Source organism: Pelmatolapia mariae, linkage group LG5 (assembly GCF_036321145.2).
Source record: "Pelmatolapia mariae isolate MD_Pm_ZW linkage group LG5, Pm_UMD_F_2, whole genome shotgun sequence".
Lineage (NCBI taxonomy): Eukaryota > Metazoa > Chordata > Actinopteri > Cichliformes > Cichlidae > Pelmatolapia > Pelmatolapia mariae.
The window spans coordinates 8,332,861-8,345,001 of record NC_086231.1 but is presented as its reverse complement, the minus strand read 5'-3'; the positions used below and the strand labels follow the sequence as shown (position 1 = coordinate 8,345,001).

The following is a 12,141-nucleotide window of genomic DNA, read 5'->3' as shown; positions in this document are numbered from 1 at the left end:
TTGTGATAGATGCAGCTCTTCATCTTCAAAATGAGACCTTGGACTCTCCTTTCCCGGAAAAAGGCACATATAATATGAGTGAAATGTGTGTCAGCTGCCCAGAAACGTATAGCCAAACCATCACACAGAAACATCATCTTAGCTGGGGCTTTATCCTTTGCTGCTTGTAGGATAAATGCAAATTCTTGTGATTGTTCTAATGAAAAGACATGTGGACATTTTTATAACTGAATTCTTGTGCAATGAGAATTTCTTGTATTGCCAATTGAATTAGGAATCCCTGAATGATAGCAAAATGAAAAATAAAATAGTTTTTTGGTCAAAGGTTTTGCTTCAGTTTTTTGAGGGTTTGTTTTTTAAACTTTGATGCTTTTTCAAATTAATTGCAGAAGTATTAAGCATTTTTTCTCCTCTAAGGACACAAAACCAATTGTCCGTTCAGAGTTACTCTTTAGCAGAAACTCTCTAACAACATACACTGGTGACAAAAAAACTGCATAACCCCTTTTTTCCCCAAACATATCAGTTTTGACACAGTTTACATTACATATTTCAGACACTTGCCTGTCTGAGAGGGTGAGGGACGTCCTACTCCCAGCCCCCCAGGTTCCTGTACTCCTCTCTTCTTTATCACGGGTGTTTGTTGTAACAAACCTTGCACTTGCAGGCACACTCATCTGGAGGGGCAGGGACTCCAAGCTGCGGTGCATGCCTGACAGTTTGGGGTAGAGTATCGGCGATCCACTCAGGCTTTCACTTGCGTAAGGGCTGGGTGAATCAATATGAAGGACTGGCGCTGGGCTAGGGGTTAGGCGGGTAGCCGTGTGGGAACTAGCCAAGTCTTGGAGCTTGGAGTATGGGGGCACTTTGGGTGGAAGGTCCTGTATGGTCACACAGGAGTCGAGACTGTTTGAGTTGACCTTGTCCAGGTGAGCCAAGCTAGGAGGACGACCTAGAGACTTAGTGTTCAGCATCCTAGGATCGAAGCATGAAAGACATGATGATGAAAAGGAAACTGAACGTTTTAAAACCTGTTAAGTATTGAATGCAGTTTATTTTAAAGCCTTTTGCCCAAATATTTTTTTTTAATTCAATTTTGCCTTTTTTTTCTAGCACTATTCACTCCCACTTCCATGTGCTTGTCCTGCTAGACCTCAGTGCAGATTTTGATACTGCTGACCATAAACATTTTATTACAGCAATTAGAGCATGCTGTAGGTATTAAAGGTAATGGGATGAAGTGGTTTGAATTGTATCTATCTAAAAGACTCCAATTTGTTCATGTAAATAGAGAGTCTTCTTCACAAACTAAGGCTAATTATGGACTTCCACAGGGTTCCTTGTTAGAACCAATTCTGTTTACAGTATACATGCTTCCTTTAGGTGGAATCATTAGAAAGCATAGCATACATTTTCACTACTATGCAGATGACACACAACTTTATCTATCCATGAACCCAGATAACACACACCAATTAGTTAAACTGCAGGAATGTCTTAAAGACATAAATTCAGATAAAACTGAGGTTATTGTACTTACTCTATTGTTGCTTACTCTAGATGCCATTACCCTGGCCTCCAGTAACACTGTGAGGAATCTCTGAGTCATTTTTGACCAGGATATGTCCTTCGATGCACATATTAAACTAATATTTAGGACTGTTTTCTTCCACTTGCGTAATATCTCTAATATTAGAAACATCCTTTCACAGAGTGATGCTGAAAATCAAGTTCATGCATTTATTACTTCGAGGCTGGACTACTCCAATTAGTTATTATCAGGATGTTGAAAAAACTCCCTGTAAAGCCTTCAGCAGATCCAAAATGCTGCAGTAAGAGCACTGACAGGGACTAGAAAGAGAGAGCATATTTCTCCTGTATTGGCTTCCCTTCACTGGCTCCCTTTTAAATCCAGAATTGAATTCAAAATCCTGCTCCTCACATGCAAGGTCTTGAATAATCAGGTCCCATCTTATCTTAATGACCTTGCAGTACCATATCACCCTATTAGAGCACTTCACTCTCAGACTGCGGGCTTACTTGTTCCTAGAGTATTTAAAAGTAGAATGGGAGGGAGAGCCTTCAGTTTTCAGGCCCCTCTTCTGTGGAACCAGCTTCCAGTTGGGGTTGGCGCGACAGACACCCTCTCTACTTTTAAGATTAGGTTTGAAATTTTCCTTTTTGATAAAGCATATTGTTAGGGCTGGATCAGGTGACCCTGAAGCCCCCCTTAGTTACCCTGCAATAGTTGTAGGCTGCTGGGGGATTCCCATGATGCACTGAGTGTTTCTTCTTCAGTCACCTTTTTCGCTCACAATGTGTTTATACACCTCTCTGCATTGAATTATTTGTTATTATTAATCGTTGGCTCTCTTCTACAGCATGTCTCTGTCCTGTCTTCATCCACTCACCCCCAACTGGTCACGGCAGATGGCTGCCCCCCCCCCCCGTTTGGTTCTGCTGGAGGTTTCTTCCTGTGAAAAGGGAGTTTTCCCTTCCACTGTCACCACAGTGCTTGCTCATAGGGTGTCATATGATTGTTGGGGTTTTCTCTGTTTTCTTTGTATTACTGTAGGGTCTTTACCTTACAGTATAAAGTGCATTGAAGCATCTTTTTTTGCGATTTGCCACTATATAAATAAAACTGAATAGAACTAAAATGAAAATAAAAACCCTCAGAACATCAATAAAATGACAAACCTCGGTGTGGTGGGTGAAGATAGTTCGGGGTATTTGCTGCTGCTAGTTCGTCTCAGGCCGTGCAATTTCACAGAAGACTCTCCTGTTGATTCGGATGGGGTGTCCTCTCCTTTTAGAGAAGCACAGTCGATGTCTGCAACCACAGCCTTAGCTTTGGCCCTTTCCTTTTCCTTCTCTCGGTCTGTCTGGTTTACTGGGCCAGTACTTGTTCGATTAGTTATTTTAATGCTGGAGCTACTTGGTTCTTTAACCCTGGGGCCTGAAGAAGTTATGGGTACAGGTTTCAAGGACAACAGACTAGAGTCAATTGTACTGCTGACAGGGCGAGTTGTGGGGCGCCCAATCACACTAAGTGTGCTTGATTTGGCCGGTCGGGGCAGGCTGCGGTACTGAATGCTGTTTCGGGCGTTTGGCCCCAGGAAGCTCTGCTCACTGCTGGCATCAAAACTGTTCTTTCTACCCGAGGGTACTCCTCCTCCTACAGGTTTCACAGGGATGCCAGATGACTTGGGGGTTTTTCCCACAGTAGCAGAGCCACTAGAGATGGTGGCACCCCCTGCTGTCATGACGGTTGCTGTACCAGTTGCTGTTGGTGGTCTCTTGTAGCCAAAGGAGGTTCCAGCAGTGGGTTTAACTAGACCTGAAGGGGGCTTGCGGTGCTCTCCATGATGATCTCTGCCAGCATCTGAACGGGAACGCTGCAGACCAGCAGTTCTGATGGAAATCTTGGATTTGTCCAGTGGCTTCTCACTTTTTGGTGCTAGTTAGACAGAAAGAAAGAAAAAAAAACATATTACATTGACATTAAATACTTAAATAACTTAAATACTTGCAGCAGGAATTTTGGGGAATGTGATTTCTTCTATTTGTCTTTCAGCCACAATGACCATAGCCTTCCTCTTAATGTAATCACACCCTGTCAGAAGAAAGTATTCAAAAAAATAAATGGGTGGTTATTTGTGGAGGGATATTTATGGGCTAGCAAACCACATGAGAGTAGAAATACATGTCATTTTTGCTATTATTGATGAGATAAAACAAAACACATATGTCTGCACTAAAAGAACCTTTACATATTCCTTGATGTTTAGAGTGACTCACAAAAAACTTTTATTTAAAAGGACTAAAAGTAAAGTTTTAACAATATTTTAAAGCTTATACTAGTGAATTAACCAACTAAATTTATTTGTTCATTTAAGACAAATGGAAGTAAATCATTTTTAAGAGGGTATATTGAACAAAAAGAGTTAAAACCAGATATTTTTTTCTACTTACTTTTTTTTTTTACTTTAGCTACTTTAGCATTAAAGTAGCTAAAGTTCAGGTTACAGTACATTCATGAAAGCAGATAGAAAAACAGCTAACTTATGGAGTCATTGTCAAATATAGTATACGGTTTAAAATACAACAGCCAAGAGAACTTTTTTCCACCTTCAACCTGCAGCCAAATTACACAGAACTGGATATAATTTTAATGACTTACTATTTTTAAAGCTAAAATTAGGTTGAGGAAATTAAAATGAAAAGCAGGCCAGCCAAATGTTCTTACTGGAACTCAAATCTAAGCTATTATTTAATCATGGCTTGTTTTGTTAGGGATTAGAGGACATTTAAAAAAAAAAAAACTGAGCTGCTGCAGATGGAAGGCAGTGCCTCTGCAGACATGTAGAGTAACACACTTTGCTTTAAGATAATAGAAGGTCTGGAACTGAAACTGCAATACTTTCTTTATTTAAGTGAAATGAATTTAAACTTATGTATGAATCATAGCCTAGCTTACATTTAGGAGTAAACTTCTGTATTTTTTCTGTTACCAAACTCACATCAACTGTTCTATAAACTGCTATGGACTGCTGGACTCCACATAAAAGTGAGATAATAGACTGTATAAGTGTTAAAGCTATAAACATTTAAGAACATTGGCCACACACCAAGTTACTACATGAGACAAGCAGAAGAAATAACGGTTAGGGATAAAATACACGCAGATGCAAAAAAAAAAAAAGTTTTTAAAAAAAAAAAATGTCACCTGCGACTTTGAGCATACTCTGGGAGGTATGGGTGATAGGGGAGGTCACACCCACAGGAGGATTTCTGCTTTTCTTGAAACTTCCTGGTTGACCCAAACTTTGAGGCTTCTTCAGTTCCCCTTTACCGCCCAAATCTTCACTAAGGCTTGGAGGCTTCTTTCTCCACTTGCTTGGTGCCTCTGTCTTGAGACTTCCTGAGTCAAAGCTGGAGCTATCAAGCTTATGGGTGCTTTTGCCATCCTCACTGTACCAAGAAAGTCCACTTTCCACCAGAGAGCGCTTCTCTGCATCAGTGCGGAGCTGTAGAGAGAGGAAGGACACAATGTGGGTAACCATCAGACATGGTTTGTGTTATCTATGGAATTGACTGTTCTCTGTAATCTTTATCCCATCTGAGCTGCATTCCAGTGGGAAGGAGGGAGAGATAAACTGATACGCCCCAAGGGGATTAAAAAAAACCCCCACAGAGACAAAAGAAAGGAGAACAAAAACATGTTCAAGGATTTAACACTTTAAGAGTTAGATCAACACATTAAACAGTAAAAAAGAAAATATTACAGCAGAGGACAGCTAGAGCATTATTTTTGTAATTTAGGGCTATATAGTAGAGATAAAACTGCTACACAACAATAGAAAAATCATGTGGTGCACTGAGGAGGTAGCACGGAGGGCAAAATTGGGCATGCTGTTTTTTGGCACCATGTTATCCTGTTATAGAGCGACAGATGGCACATTGAGTAGCTCTAGTGTTTATTTCTTCCAAGAGACCAATTTCTAAATAAGTAAAAGCACAACATTTACCTATGAACAAGGTAGAATGTGCGGCCACTTAACCAAATCAAATTTGATGCTCATTTTTTTTTCAAATTTAACAGAACATCCTTTAGGAATGGAATACTTACATGGCACCTAATATGTTTTTCTTCACAAACATCAATAAAAGACCTGATAAAAAATTCATAACTTAATATTTTGCATTCATTTTGCACAGTGTTATGTGGAGAGACAACTCCTATCTCCCAGGCCTTCAGATATGAAGGCAAGTATACAAGTAAATAAGCAGTCCTGGACTAACTACAGGTTGCTCTTTGGCAGGGCATAGGATCCTCACAGCCGCCTTCCTTTGGGAAAAGCATTATAAGTAAAGCCTTGGGAAGCAGTAAGGTGGAAGTGCAGTAATAGTGGAAGAACTGGAATCCCTTCGATGGTGACAGTCACAATGACACTAGGTACTCAAATTCTGGTTCTTCAGCCAGGGTCACCTAATTCAGCTAGTGAACTTCTGCTGTGTGATAGATGCAGTGAATCCTTAACTAGACGCATTTGAAAACTCTAGCAACTCTGCAAGATGATGATGATGATGATGATTGCACAGTGAAGCCCCAAAATATTCATGAGTGGAGGAACGCTCCCGCCACATGCATTTTTTCTGACTAGCAGGAGAGAGCTGTGTGTACCGTGACAAGGTAAGCTCTGTAGTGGCTTTTGTGGCCTCTGCCAAAGCGAAGGATTGCCTTTAACACACAACAAACTAAATCACATGGTGTGGCTTTGGAAATGGTTTCAGTAAAGAACTAAGCTGCAATCTTTAGCAATCTTTTGCTACAAACAAAATAAGTTGTGGGAAAGAACACATGCCACATGCTGTATTACAGGCCGGTACAGTATTTCACTAACCATAACAGAGGAGTTGCGCCTTGATCCCAAGGGTGTGTTTGGGAGGGAGTTGAGAGACGAGCTGGCGTTGAATTCCTCTGAACTGAGATTCTCCGAGCCATCGCCATCACCATCGCTGAGTCCACTGCTAATGGAGCTGCTCTCATCCCAACTGAAACCAGACAGAGTAACCACTTAGCAAAAATGTGCCACTGAAAGTGTGAATGTAAAGCACGAAAAGCTGCAGAACTCTGTGTTTGAGGAGAAGATAAGTCTTGCAGCAACATTAATTTGTCCATCTGGCTTCAGCAGGCTGTCTCTGGAGGAGGCCACATGCTTAAACAAACAGGTAATTCCAACTTGGCTATTTTGCTTTGATTTAACAAACACATCAGAGCTCAAGACCATATGGTGAACAACTCGTCAGGCGTATATCCAGAAGATTTCTTTAATTTATGGTATACATAAATCAACACTGTCTTTAGGAACTTCAAAAATAAGATTTAAAGCCATACCTACTTGTTAAGTCCCATATATTTTAATAAAAGTGTAAATTACAATTTATTCATTTCAACAACTCCAGAATCTGTGGCAGTTATCAAACGAGCTGTGTATCATAACACTGTGTTTTACCACAAAGTGCCAAATTATAACACAAGACGTCATCAAATAGTTGCTTCCCTGGGTTTCTTGACTTCATAAAATTTATGCCCGTTTGAAACTTTCATCAATCTACAAACCCCACCATTCACAATCTTCACAGCAGCTAATAAACCTTTTTAAACACACTGCACCACAACTCATGTGGGGAAACTCCAGTCTAGCAATCATAATAAAATGGTCAGTTTGGGCAGTAAATTTTAAGTCAGAAAAATGTGAACTTTACCATATTTTAATAAATCGTCGTGACAGCACAGCTAGGACAGCACTCTTTGTAGTTTTTCACCACAGCTTCAAGACATGCTGATGAATCGTGGTAAATAAAAAGTACTGCGACTGACAGTTCAGTGTTTAGAAAACAGTCTGTTATGCTCAAAAGAAGCAGAATGACAGAAATCAGAGTGACAGGCTCCTGAACCTTGCATGACCCTTCCCAACAGCCTTCAATGAAGTCCTGTCTTGCCTTGAAACAGATGCTGCCACATTGGCCCTTCTCCTGAGGCCAGAAGGGATGGGCAGTCCCTGCACACCCCAGAGAAACTGGTCACTGGGCATCAGGTCTCTGGGTGCATTCATATTTGAAAATACAGTTCAAGAAAAAGCTTCTCAGTCAACCAAAACATCACAGGATAAAACAGTTCAATCTGAGTGGGAAGTTTAAAATTGAAGAGTAAACCATTTTATGTGCTTTAGAAGAGCAATGATGCCATGGTGAACTTAAAAATGGTATCTCCAGAGAGCTAAATGCAAGTCCAGCTCATATTTGGTATAATTATGTTCCCCATCATTACTACTGGCAGCCACAGGTGGTAATCAAATTTGTGTCGGCGCTCAAAAATGTTGCACAGTGGAAAAGGTAAATTAATATGCCTCTTAAAAGCAGAGTAACTGCTTGAGCTGAATCAGTTCTTTTCCCTTTCTTTGGTTTCCCCACTGAGCTCAAAATGCTCTTTGTGGGTCTGCAGTCTGCAATTAGCAGAGCCATGGAACATGGAATTGCACAGGAAAATAGAGGGAGACAAAAATGGTTTATACACACATTCAGAATGGATTTAAACACATGGCATGAGTTGAGTTATAGATACAGTTGTAAAACAGGGAAGAAGCTTTTCTTGACACTGTGTGCTGGTTTTAAGGCTTTTTGATGTATAAAAGCAGCGTTTTAGTAAAGTGATTTGTGGCCACAGATATGTGACCTCTTGACAACAAGAGTGTAACATAAAATAAATGTTGGATTTTAGAAAAAGTTCTTACATACCAGTAAGAATAACAGTGAGAAAAGTTTCATGATTTACATTAGGCACAGATGTTTGTGGTATGTTTGAACAATACCTCCTCTGTCAGGGGCGACAGAGGGGCCATGAATAACCCCACAGGGATGTCAGCCTAGGAAGAGGCAGGAGGGCCTGTGGGCTGTTGATATTACAAGCCAAGCTGTCTGCTCTCGGAGGTAAAATCCAGACAGGGAGAGGGTGGGAGTAGGCTAGGGTAGTGCATACTTCATACATTGGGCGGCAATTAACATTTTGTTTTCTCTGGCACAACTCCTACGCATATCTGATTTGAGCCCATTTGTGATTTGTGAGCTGCAATAGTGTGAATATTTCTTCTGTTTTAATAAGATTGAGAGGTGGTTGGTGGGGCAGAGCACGGTGTGGACATTAGTCACTGTCTGGAGCTGGAAGTAGATTTAACAACCTTTGGTGGATTGGATGGTGGATTGGATGAACAAGAAAAACAAAAAATAAATCAATTTTTTTAGGATTAAAAAGCTATTCAGGCTTCTCAGGGACCGTCCTTTGATAATATTGTAACTATCATATCAGATTAAATAGCACACGGGAGGGAGGAAGCATCTTGTAGGTCAATTTGGCAATGTGTCTGCAAAGTTTCGGCTTAAAAAAAGAATAATGGCTCCTGGGAGCGCATGACTGTAGCTGAATGAGTGGTGAAGACATCCTTCATTATACAGATAGCTGTGGTAGCAGCACTCCCGTGTCCTCCAAGAATAAAATTGTGTTTTTCCACAGATGCTATAACTTCAACTGCAAAAACAATGTCTGATCGTGACATTTAACTTCATGGCGCAAAAAGTTACAGGTGAACGGCAAAAGTCAAATGATTAAAAATAATATATTAATTAGATTTCATCGATTACACTGTTATGCTATTACACTGATGCTCAAAAATAAAGTCATATTTAGAAGAATCTAAATCGTTTGAAGAGCTTCATTTCTTCGCGGAGAAACAGAATATTAGCGTCGGGGGCAAATAAAGGCAGATAATGTGCCAACGGCGATTAAATATTAATGATACATTACCTTGGAGTTAAAAGGAAAGTCCTCCTTGCTCGCGTCGCCGGCTGCAGCGGTGGCACTTTACCGACCAAAACACGCCCGCTCATTTGTGACTTGTACGGGTTTAGAGTGAACGCAGAGTCACTCCACAAGCAAAGACCCCTGTTCCCTCATTCAGCGAGAGGAAAAGAAGTAATGTGCCTCTCAGCATTCAAGCAACACCCCCTCCCATAAAGGCAAAAAAAGAAAACGAACGAGGAGATCATAGAGACCCCGATAGCTGCTCAGTCCTCAGCGAGACAACGACCAATTGCCGTGGAGCGGAGTGGTAGTCATGGCAACTCCAATTACTCCCTGTGGTGTAATCCTTTACTTCGCCCCATGTAATCCGAATACTTTGATTTATGTTTCTGCTTCACCTGAAGCGCTAAAAAGATTATCCCAATGAGTCTAAGTACCGTTATCATTTTTTTCTTCTAAAATATGAATTTTAGTTTTCATGTCTATAATAAAGAACATCTTAAAAGTCAGGTATGCATAGCAAAACCTGAGAGGGTTTATAGAAGATGGAAACAGCTGCAAGGTCTGAAGAGTGGAACCCAGTTCACGATCGCTTTGAACTTTAATGACATGCAGGGGCGACGCTTCTGGTTGTAAAAAATCCGATTTTACAAGTCTGTGGGAAAACCACCACCAATGTCCATTGACCTATGGCCTCTCTAAACCCTTCACTGATGTGCAGATGAGTTTATGTTAGTTTCAAACATAATGAATATATCAATATGTTCATTTTGTTAGCTAGGATCCCCATTAGAGTCATAAAGGCAGATAATGCAGGCTATACTTAAGCAGAACCTACTGGGAGCATTTTTGTTTGGTTGGTTGTTTGGTTTTGTTTTTTAATAAACACTGGATGGATGCATGGGTTCTTTTTAAAAACAGTTTTCACTTTGTTGTATCAATATCAGAAGCATCGAATGTGTTAATAACAACAACAACAGCAATAATAATAATAGCAATATTAATTTTCACCAATTGTACATGTGGTTGTACAACAACTAAATACCAGACTCAAAACATTTCTTGTCTGTTGCATAAGCCAAAAAAGTATGTTTTTTTTAAATAAATACATTAAATATGCACGAATCACAACTGCATAGCGTAATAAATGATTCACCTTTTTTGCGTTCCTTGTGCTCCCCCCCCTCTTCCAAATGCAGTAAAATGAACAGACACTAACTATAATTGGCAGTAAGGCTGAGAGCAGACTTTCTTAATCCTCTGATGGATGCCATGAACCTTACCCATTATGGCAGCATAAACAATATCGTGTAGCATTAATACTAATGAGCTTAGCTACATATTATAGATACACTGCCACTAGGCCTACAACAAGAAGGGAGATTTGAGAGGGTGCTTTTAGCAACATGGGGTCCTGTTAATAATGCAATAATGCAATAGTGCAAGCTCCTTGTATAATTTTGATTGATTGCGTCAAAAAATTGGTTTAATTTACAAGGACGTGTTCCAATGGAAATTTTCCACTTTAGTCATGAGAACAGGGTGATCTTGATGTATATTAAGTGTGTCTTGGTGTAAATTTGTTTTGGAGTCTCTCTTTTCTCTAGTATCCAACAACTGCTGAATGGTGCTTATTGTTTATATAAAACTTCAGAATCACTCATATCCACTGACTTCAGTACAAACAAAGTCAATCATAGAGCTGAAATAAATCTTTTAAACATGCTTACAAAAGGACTAAGCATTTAAAAAGACTATGTAAACAGATATTTCTATACTTTGACTTCTTTTTACATTAAGGAGAAGATTATCATGATGAATTTCCCTAAAGATGCTTAACTTCTAAGGCCTAGTTGGAAAGAAGTCATTCCAAGGTAAGGCTTGAATCACTGTGAGTGCAACCGCAAGCCCACAGATGACACAAGGACCTCCACTGAGGCATGGGTAGCCTTGAAAGGCCTCCCTCCCCCTTTCATTGGCAGAGGTGATGATCTCACCAGATCTCAGCTCTGTAAACCTCTCCAGGAGGTAACAGCTCTATGGACCAAGAAAGCCCCACACACCCTGTCCACATCATCAGTTACAAATCAGTTCAGTGTGTGCCTAACAAAAATCATTTACATTTGAAATGCAGTAGCAAGACACTTTATATGCAACATGACAATAAATCATTGCTAATTTCAAAAAGTGGAAAAAACAAAAAAGAAGATTTTCCACATTGGGGAATATTTCAGAGCCAGCTTGAATGGAATTTTAAAGGACAGTGGTTTTACTTTTTGTGAAAAATAAACAGCTATACTGCCGTCAGCCTGACTCCCAGACATAAAGGCATCCCTCAAAATATCTTTAGCAGAATGAGATTCAAACCTGATAAAATCTTGTTTTGTCTGTCTCCTTCTTTTCATATCCGTGACTCTATCTACTGAAAAGAAGCTTTTCAGTAGATAGAGAAGCTTCTCAGACTGTGGCCCTTTGAGTTTTGCTTACAAACAACATGAAACATTTTGTTTAAATACCTGTTGGTTACTTCTAAACTTTACTTTCTAATAGCTAAACACTGATGATTATTTTGTTGCTTAAAATAGTGAAATGATCTAAACTGTTTACGGTGCAAGAAAGACGTGTGTTACTCACATCTCCTGTTTATCTCAGCCAGGCCACATTGGTAATAAACAAGATGACATCCAAAAAGCCTTGAAGTCATGTTTGTGCTGTAGAGTAACAGCTGTCCGGCACTGATAACCACATGGCATGTGTAAGAAACATCCTTTGTACAT

The 12,141-nt window shown here is 39.9% G+C and overlaps 1 protein-coding gene across 3 annotated transcripts in view; it reads right to left on the bottom strand.

Moving 5' to 3' along the window:
- The window catches only part of nav1b (neuron navigator 1b), a 70,271-nt gene that overhangs the window by 16,248 nt on the left and 41,882 nt on the right, over positions 1 to 12,141 (bottom strand). For all 3 annotated transcript variants that reach the window (XM_063473529.1, XM_063473530.1, XM_063473531.1), the window contains 4 exons: positions 6,408 to 6,558; positions 4,730 to 5,030; positions 2,701 to 3,460; positions 565 to 975 (listed from right to left, as the gene is read on the bottom strand). In XM_063473529.1, coding sequence (XP_063329599.1) covers positions 565 to 975; positions 2,701 to 3,460; positions 4,730 to 5,030; positions 6,408 to 6,558 — 1,623 coding nt within the window. The remainder of the gene's footprint in view (positions 1 to 564; positions 976 to 2,700; positions 3,461 to 4,729; positions 5,031 to 6,407; positions 6,559 to 12,141) is intronic.